Below are 13,213 nucleotides of genomic sequence, written 5' to 3' on the forward strand. Positions count from 1 at the left end.
TGGCTAGGACTCCAAGGAACAACCTGGGACTACGTTCGTGCTGGCAGCTCAAAGCCCTTTCTATGCAGCATCATTGCCTTTGTCAGTGGCAAGCAGTATGAGGTCGGATTGGCCAGATCTGACATGAATACTCAAATGAGCTTTCTGAGTATTCATGTCAGATCTGGCCAATCTAGAGACCTCATACTGCTTGCCACTGACAAAGGCAATGGTCAACAAAGCAGCGCATTCTGATTGCTGCAACTGAGGCTCCAACTCCTCTAGTTTCCAGCTCAGTTGGGTGACCAACTTATTGCTCTTGCAAGCTTCAGATCCAGATTGTGACTAAATAGACCCCTGAGCTGGGTCAACAGATGGTGCACAGGGGAGGAAAAGTGACAGTGGTGAAGAAAGCTTACTTCTCTACCATTGCGTCTGCTCAATGTCATCCAGTAGAACCATTTAAGAGGGACTATTGGTACCTAGTGGTACAGGCCCCTCCTAATGCAACCTCGACCAAAAGAGGACGGTATTGAACCATCAGTTGTTCATTGTGACCATTTAATGGTCACAATAAAATAAATATTTTTATTTTATTTTATGCAGATAAAATTTATTTTATGCAAATAATATTTTATGTAGATAAAATTGTTTTGCATTCACACCACCTCGTGGATGCCATATGGTTATGTCAGAGTTAGATATGAACAGGGCCAGATTACCATCTGCACATGTTTGCTGTACCAGTAAGCCGCAAGAGGGCATAGAGAGATTGTTTGAAACTCTAAAGTCTCCCACTTGTCTAGTTTATCCTCTGGCTAATAAAACCAACTACAGTTGGACTCGGCATGGAGGGATCTGGGATAATGAATGCCTCCCCCAGATAGCGTGTTGTTCCTGCCCCACTGAAGAAGGTTGACAGCCCAGTCCTAAGCCCCCAGGCGCCCACAGCTCCAGCAGCACCAAAATGGCAACAACTGGATTCTGTGGGCCCTGGACTAGTGCCAGGAGTTTCCTTGGGGTAAGGGAGCATTTGCTCCCTTAATGCAGGTGCATAATGCAGCCACAACACCAATTGTCTCCTTGGATCTGTGCCAGCTTTTCAGCTGGCGCAGACATGAGGAGAGTCATGTCAGGCTGTCTGGGCCAGGAGAGAAGTCAGGATACGGTGGCAGATACTGCCACTGTCTCTGCCCCTCCCAGGCCCAATCTTCCCCTTCCCCCGTCCTCACAATGCCTTATTCTGCCCACTCCCTGCCTCCCCCCACCCCAAAAATACTCAGTGCTGGCTGGGGCTGGAGGAATGCCAACTGGCTGTCCACATGGTGCTGAGGCCCAGTGCCAACTGGACCAGCACTGGCAGCCTCTCCTCCTCTCTGGGTGCTGTGGACGTATCTTACAGCAGTCACTGAGCTAGAATAGGATTGGACCCTGTGTTAGGACAGAAGAAAATATTTATTTACCCAGCGAGTAATTAATTTGTGGAACTCTTTGCCACAGGATGTGGTGATGGCCCCTGGCCTAGATGCCTTTAAAAGGGGATAGGACAGATTGATGAAGGAACTGTTCATCACAGGTTACAAGCCATGATGACTGTATGCAACCTCTGGGTTTTAGAGGTAGCCCACCTCTGAATGCCAGATACAAGGGAATGGCAACAGGATACAGATATCTTGTTGTCTTGTCCGCTCCCTGAAGCATCTGGTGGGCCTCTGTGAGATACAGGAAGCTGGACAACATGGGCCCTTGGCTCTTCTTATGTTCTTATAGATATTGTTTTAATATGTGTTCCTTATTGCTGTTCTTGTTAATTTTTTTAACTGTTCTGATTGCTCAGAAAAATGGCCAAAAAACAAGTTAAATATGATGTAAGCTTGCTTCCACCTTCCAATGCTTTGGACTTATCAAAGGATGACTGGGAAAGCACCAGGCCTTCATTTTAAAATGCTATAAAATTATATTTTGTTTTAGTAATAGAGAATTATTATAACTTGCGCTAGAGTAGACAGGCCGGCAGGCCTGTGCTGCATCCAGTGAAAGTTTGGGGCCAGAATCGGCGCAGCTTGAGGCAAGAGGAAAACTTTCTCCTTACCCCGTGTCACTGGCCCCAATGGGTCTACTCAGATATGAGCCACCTCGGGAGGCAGCACAAATCCAAGTAGAACGGAGCAGACAGAGGCTGCTCCGCGCCGCTTAGGAAAGGGGTCATGATCTGGCATAACCGCCAAATCCTGGCCCTGCCTCCTGCTCCCTGCCCGCCCCTGGGAATGCCTGCTGCCCACCCTCCTCCCGCCCCAAAATGTCTCCTCCCCACCCTCCTTCCCCTCCCCAGACCCCTGCATTGGCCAAGCTCAGCTGACATAAACTTACCTCGCCTGGCCTGGAGTTGGTGTGGGTTGTCCAGTGCAACTCCTTGCGCTGGCCTCCCTGACTCTAAAGTTATGGCATGTTTCCTTCTTACGGCATGTTTGCACCAACTTTAGAGTCAGGGAGGCCAGCGACACCCCAAGGTTGGCGCAAGTGACTTGTGCTGGTCTAACCCAGGGGATAGGATTGCACTGTTACTTAATTAGAGAAGTATAAATGTATTAGGCTACCTTTGTTTAGTTTCTGTTATTATTCCTGCCCTCTTAGGCCCCATTATCAACTGGCCTAGGGGTCTGGTATTTGTTATCCAGGCAAATACATAGTTCATGATGTGTTGACCTATGTCTCACAGGTAATTCTGAGGCCATTTCATTGTCTAGTTTCCACTGTGAATGGAATAAGGTGGGAAGTTGATTTTCCTTTGGTTCATATTCCACAGCTATAGCACTCTGCAACTCTTGTGTACTGAAATGTTGGAAGATTCAGGCTCCACAATTTTGCTTTGACTAGCAGAAAATAATCTTTGCAGAAGAATTGCTTCATATTAAGAGGATAAAATGGCATTCAGATCATGATTTCTTTCCTTGAGATAAACCCAGAACTGAGAAGTCAAGGAAGGGTAACCCATCAAATTCAATTCAGGTGTATTATAGGCACAGTTAATAATGTAGCATGACTCTGAAATAGCTTCATGACAATCCAGTGGAAACTTTTTTCCAGTAAATCACACTATTATAAATGAGAGCAGGATGCATTTCAAACCATTAAAAAAAATCCTAAAAACGTATTTTTGGATGGCTTTTCACTCCTGTCTCTAGCGATGGTAACATGTGCCAATTGCTGTTGTAACATATTTCTATTATGCTTCCTGCAGAAATAAGCCTGGAGCAATTGGACTCCCTATATTCATTGTCATGTCATATTGTACTGTGCAACACATTGTTCATGATCAATAGACCTAGTGTGGCTAATAGGATCTTATTCTCTACAGTAGCCATGCCACAGGTACAATTATGCTTCATGTGTCACTTCCTTTTACCTCCACACAATAATTTGATATGATATTCAACATTTTAATGTGTAGACCTATATGACAGAATACAAAACATCCCTAGACGAACACAGCGCAAGAAGGAATCTAGGTGGAATGCTTATTCAAGTGATCACACTGCTCATTTTCAATTGATTATCACTGGTTTCAGCATGTGATGCTGGTATGTGACCAAGGAACATTGTCTAATCTAAAGTTAGCTGACCTAAAAGAAGCATCCTGGGGGATGTTTTGGGACTACTCTAGGGAGCAGTGCTGAATAATTTAATGGTCCTGATTTACCAGAGAGAGCCTCCAGTTTCTGACTACTCTCTCTGGTAAATCACTATCCTTATTTTGTATCCATGTATCCTTTCGGCAGTGCTACACTTTTTAATGTGAGTGCTAAATTTGTCATTCACTTTTGGAGACATGAACTGGACACCCACACAAATATCAGGTCTCGAAGTGGAGCACAGTCTCACACGTTCCATTATGTGCCTGCTGGAAGGGTGGGTATATGCATTCCACAGATTGTCTATGTGCCCCCCTACCAGGTGAGGCAATAGGGTAGTAGTTCCCAAACTGTGAGCTGTGGCTCCCCAGAGAGCTGCAGAAACCACTGGGGACCCATAGAATCCTTGCAAAAACCCACAATCCTATACAATGTAGAGGGTTGTAGCCCTAATGGGGAGCCGTAGCCAATGACCCACTAGGTCAAGACAGCGGTCAATCAAAAAAGTTTGGGAACCACTGAAATAGGACATTGCTTACTTCTCCTGGGCTGTCACCCCTCTCCCCACCAAATCATGCAGCGCGTGTTCCATCAGTGGCACTAAAAGCAATGAACTGGTGGGGGATAGGATTGGGCAACTAGTTGACAGTCTAACCAGTGCATCACACATACAGGGAAGAATAATATGGGGCAAGAAAGTAAAATAATAGCATAAAACAGATACGGAAATTCCAATTCTACCCTCTACCAGCAGCCCTTTGCTTGTAAACAGGAAGGCAATAATTGAGTTTTGAGGAATTATATCTAAGCATGTGAAGGAGCCTTTTATGGGTAGAACTTTGGGAATGCCACTTTGTAAAATAGAATTTATTGCTATTTATTCAAACTGTCACTTCCAAACCTGTATCGGGGAAGCAATGCAGGCTTCAAGAGGTCATTAAGGACATGGACATGAAGTAAGTAACTGTCAACTCCACACACATCAGGCAGTGGACAAATATTACCCAGTACAGAGCTCAGCACTGGGCTGTTCAAGAAGCCAATCATGAGAAATTTGCTCAGTTATTATGAAAAGCCCCAAGTACAAGCCTGTGATGTTAGAACTATTTCCCCATGGTATACTCAGGACCACTTGATGTTTGCTTGCTCATATCCAATGGCTTTATTGAGACTAGGGGCCAAAGAACTCATTAGCATTTAACACATTTGGTCCATTTTTTCATTTTTCTTTAAAATGGTGCAGAAGGGGACAAAAGTGAAATGTTGCAAAATGTCTGAGGTACAAAAGTGAAATGCTGTGAAATTTCACAGTAGGGGGCTTTAGCACTTTTCCCCCACTGCAATACAGTGGGCACTCAGTATCTGTGGGGGATGCCCCACAGGACACCCTACAAATGCCAGAACACCCCACAGATACCAAAATCAGCGCATGCTGGAGTCCTGAGGTGGGGGTAGGGTTATGGTGCCATAATTACTTTGAGGTTGTGCTGGGCCCCCAGCTAAGCCCTCCAGAGGTTGCACTGGATCTGCAGCCATTGTTCTCAAAGTATCTCAGAACACTTCCCAGACATGACCAGAGTTGTTGGATGTGAACTGGAGGTCGCTTCTGGTTGCATTCAAGATGTGTTCTGAAACACGGGGAGGCCATCCATGGTTGCTGCAATCCACGTGATCTAGTGCTGGAATCCGTGTGATCCAAGATCACAGGTGCCAAGGGCCCACTGTACCAATCTGCACTGAGCCACCCACACACTATATTTTAAAAACCAATATAATATTTTTTTCCTCTTAAATTAAAATAGTGTGCAGTACATGCGATGGAATTGGAACCATGGCAAAAATCTAAAACCTGCCTACCTCTGCCACATGAATTGATCATCTTTGAGCAGCCAGTATTTTTCAGGAATCATTGTTGGAGAATCATGTTAGTCTTTGGCCTTATTCAAACACATCACTGAATGTGTGCTAAGCACGTTGTGAAAGCAATTTATAGGAATGTGCGAACAAGCCTTAATTGCAGCTGAAATTGTTAGCCTGTATGATATAAAGTGCCAATTCAATCCCTTTCTCTTTCAGAAGACATTCTTGTTATCTATGAAGAAGACGCAGAAGAATGGGCACTGTATTTAAAATCAGTTTTGAAGCATATTATATTAGAAGATAGAATCTTGCTTTACAACCTTGATGCTTCATCCATTCACCCCTTGGAATTGGAATCTTTATGCTCTTATGGATGCAAATTGGTGATATTATCAGGTGGACTTCTAAACTGGTTGGATCTAAAGAACAGATACTTTCTGGACAAGATTCTTCAGCCTCCTGAAAAAGTGGTTATTCTGCTTTGTGGTGTTGAGAACTCAGCCACTCTCTATGAGATGTTGAATATTGACCCAAGCAGTCATGTGATTACCGCTGATCAAGATCCTGAAGTCTATCTTGCAGTAATAACTGGCATCATTGAACAAGGTAATAACCTTTCTCAAGTTTCTTTTTTTATACTTTGAGAAAAATGTTAATTGATGGGTTAGTTTTTTGAAGATAACTTTTTAAATATTCTGAAGCTAAGAACCTTACTGGCTCCAATGCCACATTGGAGTTAACTATTTGTTTAACTGTAACAGCCCAATCCTATCCAGACCGCACCATACCACGTCCATGGCTATTTTGCGAGCACTGCCACAAAAGGCAGCCATGCACCCTCTCTGTTGGTGGACCTCCCTGGACCAGCCAGAGCAGAGCACCGGCCGGTGCTGGCCTAGCGGGGGGCGGTCGCTCAGCTTCCGTGGCTCGGCAGTCTCCTGGACCTCTGAGCAGTGGCATGGCAAGCAGGGGCAGGGACGGGGGTGGGGAGGAGGTGTTCCGGGGAGGGGGGAGGCTGGTGGGGGTGGAGAGAGGGCGGGCGGGAGGTGTGATGGGGAGGGGGGAGGACTGGAGGCATGCCTGGGGGAGGGATGGGAGGTGGGTCTGCGGAGCTCCGCACCACAGGATCCAGGGCACTTGTGTAGGGGCTACTTAACCTTACTCGGTAAATGAGCATTGTGGGGCTGCTTACCTTACTAGGGGGAAGAGGACGAACGTCCCCTTTTCCCAAGGTGCCTCCCACAGTAGCGCGGGAGGTGCTGGATTCTGCGGCAGCCCTCCTCGGTGCGGCTGAGCCTGGGCGCCCCAGACAGCTCAGGATTGGGCTGCCTGGCAGCAGTGGGGGCAGGGAAGGAGCAAAACAATTTGGGGAGAAATTCTAACAGAGGCTTGTTTGTCAATAACGTCAAATATCTGTCATAATCAACAGAAATGTTTTTTCTGAAATTTTTCTCAAGATTCTTTCAAAATTCTCTTTGTCCTAAAAGCAATCCTGATATGACATCACATTAATCTCAGTAAGTGTGGAAGGTAGGGAAATAATTTAAAATAAGAAATATAGCAATGCTCCCATAATGCGGATTCCTTTCATGCTATTTCACTACAGTGGACTTCATCCTAGCTATGACTAACTGTTATTGTAGCCATTGAGAGCAGTGCATTCTGGTTAGCACTGGGGCAGTCAGCACCTATTCCTGGCTCATCGGTAGTGGCATCTGCTATAGGTCTGTGCTCAGTGCTCAATACTCAAATTTTGCTCAGTGCTCAAATTACATGGAAAATATCCCCAATGCTACTGGAGGTATTGGCAACCTTCAGTCTCAAAAGACTATGGTATCGCGCTCTGAAAGGTGGTTCTGGCACAGCGTCTAGTGTGGCTGAAAAGGCCAATCCGGGAGTGACAATCCCTTCCACACCGGGAGCAAGTGCAGTCTGTCCCTGGTCCGTCTCCCTGGCTATGGGCCTTCCTTCTTTGCCTCTTAGCCTCAGACTGTTGGCAAAGTGTCTCTTCAAACTGGGAAAGGCCATGCTGCACAGCCTGCCTCCAAGCGGGCCGCTCAGAGGCCAGGGTTTCCCACTTGTTGAGGTCCATCCCTAAGGCCTTCAGATCCCTCTTGCAGATGTCCTTGTATCGCAGCTGTGGTCTACCTGTAGGGCACTTTCCTTGCACGAGTTCTCCATAGAGGAGATCCTTTGGGATCCGGCCATCATCCATTCTCACGACATGACCGAGCCAACGCAGGCGTCTCTGTTTCAGCAGTGCATACATGCTAGGGATTCCAGCACGTTCCAGGACTGTGTTGTTTGGAACTTTGTCCTGCCAGGTGATGCCGAGGATGCGTCGGAGGCAGCGCATGTGGAAAGCGCTCAATTTCCTCTCCTGTTGTGAGCGAAGAGTCCATGACTCGCTGCAGTACAGAAGTGTACTCAGGACGCAAGCTCTGTAGACCTGGATCTTGGTATGTTCCGTCAGCTTCTTGTTGGACCAGACTCTCTTTGTGAGTCTGGAAAACGTGGTAGCTGCTTTGGTAGCAATACTGGAGGTATTGCTGTAATTATTTAAAAAGAAAAAGAAAAAAAAGAACAGCAATGGGTAATTTATGATGTCTTAAATCCAGATCACAAGATCAAAAAATTTCAGACTGTAATGAAATGGGCAATATTATGCAACAATGTGTAAACAACTTTAACTTTTTAAAAATTTTTAAAAGTTTTGAAATAACTTTTTAAAAGTTCTCTATTATAATATGAATGGAGAACCTTTTGAAAAAATACAGTGATGAGAATGAGAGGTGACAGCTTGGGGTTGCAGAAGGAATGTAAAATATAGTACTTGTATTGGCCGTTTGTGGAATATAACTCCCTCAGGACTGGTGGCATTGGGCAAGCAATGTGATTGGCTTATAGAAGTGATGAGAGTCAGGACTGATGGAAAGTGAGAGAGGTCAGCTATGACAGTTGGTCAGTTACACAAGATCCTATGCTGTGAAGGAAGTTGTATAAAGGCACAGTCCTAACCAACTTTCCAGCACTGTCCTAGCCACAATGCAGCCCCAAGGTAAGGTAACAAACATGCCCTTATCTTGAGGAGGCCCCCTTGATTGCCTTCCCACTGCAGGATGCAGTGCATGCCACATTGGCACAGCTATGTCAGTGCTGGAAAGTTGGATAGGATTGTGCCCTAAGTAATTGAAGGGAAAACATTGCCGGAACAACTGTGAATCCATTAATTTAAAAATGTTCCTAACAAGAGCTAGTGCAAAAATGAAGTAGTTCTTCACTCGCAGGACATGAGGTTTCTGTCACCGTCCTTATCCCTCCTGCAAGCATTGGTTTGTTAAAGAGTGTATTATTGCCAAAAAAGCTTGGGGAGTTATGGGGTGCGAGAAAGGCAGGCAGCAGGCAGGCCAGTGGGCGAACTGGGCCTGGGGTGTGACTGGCCATCGGCACTTAGGCCAGATCCTAACCCCCACCCCGAGCAGCCCGGCATTATGCTGGGCTGCTTGGATCTGCACCAGCAATTTTGCTGGTGCAGATCCCCACAGCCCCATTGCAATGGCTGGGGCATTACTCAGAGTAAAGGGACATAAGTTCCTTACTCTGAGTTGTGCTCCTTCCACCTCCTAACCTGCGCTGGATATGGTTCAGGCCAGCCTATTCTAGTGCAGGTTGGGATTGGGCTGCCTGTTTCTTATACTCTTTCTCTTTCAAATAATGTTATGGTGCTGCATTATTAGTAGCTTAGAATTCAATCTCCATGAAGAAGTGCTAAAAATATGTTTGTCTATCCCGGGGGTATAGTAAAACAAAAAGAAGAAAAAAACAAGTGATGGCAGCAGGTCTGGCTGGAGAGACACCACACCAATTTCCCCAATCTAGGGTGGTATTTGGATGAGAATTTTAGAATGTACTCAGGTATGTTTTGCTGGTGTTCACAGTTAACCATAGTATCAAAGTGGGATGTAATGGCAAAGTCAGTCTCTTTATTTACATCTCTTTTCATGAGACTGACTCAAAACATACAGGGTGATGATAAATATACAAATATATCACATTTTCTCACTTTTTTCTCCACAAACAAATAAGGGACAAAAGAGATATGTGTGAAAACTGAACTAACAATACACTAATGTGGGCTGACGTGCACAAATTGTGCATCAGATGTTGATGATAGCACTCTGTTATCAACTGCATAATTACCCCACTGCTGACCGCAGTAGCCTTGCTCTCTGGAAACAGAGCCATTACTTTTGATTCCATCCAACTCCTGCAAGGTTATTTCAGACTCCTATTTGGCAAATTTTTTTGCCTAGGCAATTTTTTGCCTAGGGAACAGCTGGAGCTGCCACTGTTGTGTGCTTGTACAATATATAGTGGAGTGGACCACGGCACATATGGGGAGCATTATTTCATAAAAATAGGATTTAAATAGGTCTTCTCTGCCTAAACACAGCTAAAGTCATGTTGCTAAATTTGACAAAAGTAGGTGAAATAATGCATAATTTGGGTCGTTTTTATTAATACACACTATAATCTAAAAGGAATTCCCCATTCTGGCTCTATAATGAGATGTTGGCAGGGAAGACAGAAGTATGTTCTTTCACAGCGGCCTATTGAAAGAACCCAGCAGAGTCCAGTTTTGTTCAGCATCTCAACATTTGCCGAGTTTGACAATGTTCCTCTTCCTCTGCTCCCACAAGATCAAGAACATAATGGCACTTATATTATCATACCTATGTCTTACATTTACCTGCTAAGAATGTTCCACTAGATGAGAAAAAACTGCAGATTTCATTAAGTTGATAACATATTTCCCCACCGTCATTTACATGTTAAATTATTTGACCATAATTGTATATTCATACATGGTATTTTTCTGTTCTTCTGTTGGGAGTGTCTCACTTATTCTCCACCTTAGGCATATTACAGCCCAATCCTGAGTTGCCCGGCGCCCAGAGGAGTTCCTATGGGTTCCGGGCAGCTGCCAAAGTCTGTTCATGGGATGGGAACATTTGCACCCTTCCCCCAGGTAAGAGTGCAGACCCTGCAATAGGGCTACTCAAGTCTGCAGTGGCTATTTTGTCGGTGCAGAGTTGAGAGGCCCTGTGTCACGCCAGAAGGCCCAACATGAGGTTCAGAATCCAGTGGAGCAGAGCTCCTCTCCAACTCTCCCCCCTTCCCAGAACGCCTCCTCCTACCCCACCTGACCTATCCTCCGTGTGGAGCTCTTCTTTTGTTCCAGGCGGCATGTAGCGGGATTCCTGCTGGCGCTGGGCTCAGCATGGACTGGTGCTGAGCTGGCACCAGCACTGACCTGGTGCTGAGTGACGCAGGCATGCCTTACTGTACGTTTTCAACCGTGCCCAGTGTGCAGAGCTCAGGATTGGGCTGTAAGATAGTTATCATGTAAGACAGGAGGCATCAAGAACGACTATGAATGGTTTTCATACAAGTCCATAGAATATCAGCAGTTCCAAGTTTACAATTATTCCAGAAATTCAATCAATTGCTCAATTAATATCAAATCAATATTTCTTAGCAGATCAGTCTAGCATATTTAATCCCTTTTTATATTTTTAACAAAGTACCATAAGGACTAGTTATTTTCAACAATTTTAAAAGTGAAAGCTTCCTGTTGGTTGCAGTTTTCTTTGGCAAAGTGAGTACAATTGCTGTTTTTTCAGGATGAAAAGGTAGGAAGGGTGCTTGTTCCATATGCAAACTGCCCATTCAGTGAATCTAAAGGTCATTTAGTGTGTACTCTGTGCAGTACAGTTTGCTCAGCAATATCTACTACATCTTCTCATTATCAGTTTTTCTTGCCCAACGAATGCATGCTAGAAAAATATTATGGATACAAAAGAACACTCAAAGGTCATTAAACAGGCATTTAGTATGCATGGAAACGAATGCTATGCTCATTTATACCAGTTTAATGCTAGAATATTTTCAATGAAATGCAGGAATTAGGGATCCACTCAGCCTGTAAGTAGCTTGCAAAGTACTGCATGTACCTGCATGGTTATAAATATTTATTTTGATGAAATAACGTCCTATGTGATATTTTGATCCATCAGTGTCTTGAAATGATGTTACAAACAGAGAATTTTTTTTTATTTTTCAAAAACAACTATAAGCAAATACACATAACACAAAAAACATAACACGCTTCACTACACAAAAAACACAAAGGGTGCAGAAAATCATATATCATTATCATATATCACTAAAACTAATAAATCTTTACATATCTTGATCAATTCCTCTTCTAAATTTACCTCTTAATATTCTTTTTTCATTCATCATACATGTATCATATCATATCAAATATATATGTAATATAATCATCTAAATGCCCTATCATATATTTCTAAAACTTCAACCAAGCAGGGTTTTTCCCCTTGTTCAATTTGTGTCATTTTCATTGTTAATCCAAAACTTCTAAAAGTCTGTCCATTTCCATCACATTCATTATTTTCTCTATTAATTCATTTTTCATTAATATTTTAGAATCCTTCCAATATCTAACATATAAGATCCTCACTACAGTTAAAATCATAATAACTAGGTATACATCATTTTCTTTATCTATAATGTCTAGTGTGAGAGAGGCATGGTTCTTTGCCCTGAATAGGTGTGAAGATGAGACACTGGGAAGGGGGGAGGGCTGTGTGTTTGGAGAAGGATCCAAGTTTGTGTTTTGCTTTGACTCCCAAGTTTGAATACCGAGCTATGCAAAATAACAGCATGGGTGCGCTATGTGATGGGACCGTTGACTGATTGTGGCTTAGGTTTGAAGCCTAAATTGATGATGTCACTTCTGGCCATAACATCACTTCCAGGTTACTGACATCACTTCTGATTGGTCACAACAGATTATCATTCTAAAAAGCGGGTCCCACTGCTAAAAAGTTTAAGAACCACTGGCGGTGTTTCCAGATTCTTCTACCAGCAAGAGCCTATAATGTGGAGTAGGGAGAAAAGTACAGTGCATCAGGGCATCATGAGATAAGCTGAGTTGCACAAGCCCTTACACTAAACAACCAGATTGGCCAACTATATGTCATGAACGTGCATTCACTTTCACAAATGGGCCCTGTTTGCATTAGACTCCATTCATTCTGTAACAAAAATGCTGCAAAATGGACAAGGGGAAATGGATGGGGGAATCTGTTTTTAGAAATGCCATTTGTTTCCATTAATTTTTGTGTGTAGAAAAAGTGTAAATCACACTTGTCACTTTCTGGAAGCCATTTTAGCCATGGCTAAAAAAAAAAAAAAATGACAAGTACTATGTCAAAATACTGTCTACCACTGGACTCGAGTGCATGGTGCAACAGTAACAACTGAGATAATAACTCTCTGCTATTTACATATAGAATTAGTTGGTAGTATGATGTTAGGCAACGAAAATGTATCAGACAAAATCTACATTTTTTTTAAATTCTGCAACATTCTTTCTCAAGGTGTTTTGCATCCATGCTCTCTTAGGGCCCAATCCTATCCAATTTTCCAGTGCTAGTACAGCCATGAGAATGGGGCGTGAGTGGTGGTGGGGCAGTCACAGTGGCCTCCTCAAGGTATTGGGACTTTTGTTCCCTTACCTAGGGGCTACATCGGTACTGGAAAGTTGGATAGGATTGGGTCTCAGTGTCGTATACAAAGGGGGTTTGGGTGCTCAGGGTTCTTGGTTTTCAAACCCTAAAGCCCTCAAGGCCCCTTGCCCAGTAGTACTGCCACTG

The 13,213-nt window shown here is 43.9% G+C and overlaps 1 protein-coding gene across 1 annotated transcript in view; it reads left to right on the top strand.

Moving 5' to 3' along the window:
- BANK1 (B cell scaffold protein with ankyrin repeats 1) overlaps positions 1 to 13,213 on the top strand; it is a 260,530-nt gene that overhangs the window by 43,295 nt on the left and 204,022 nt on the right. Inside the window, exon 3 of the mRNA XM_066632324.1 lies at positions 5,688 to 6,077. Coding sequence (XP_066488421.1) covers positions 5,688 to 6,077 — 390 coding nt within the window. The remainder of the gene's footprint in view (positions 1 to 5,687; positions 6,078 to 13,213) is intronic.

The sequence above is a fragment of the Tiliqua scincoides genome, chromosome 6 (assembly GCF_035046505.1).
Source record: "Tiliqua scincoides isolate rTilSci1 chromosome 6, rTilSci1.hap2, whole genome shotgun sequence".
In the NCBI taxonomy this organism is placed as follows: Eukaryota; Metazoa; Chordata; class Lepidosauria; order Squamata; family Scincidae; genus Tiliqua; species Tiliqua scincoides.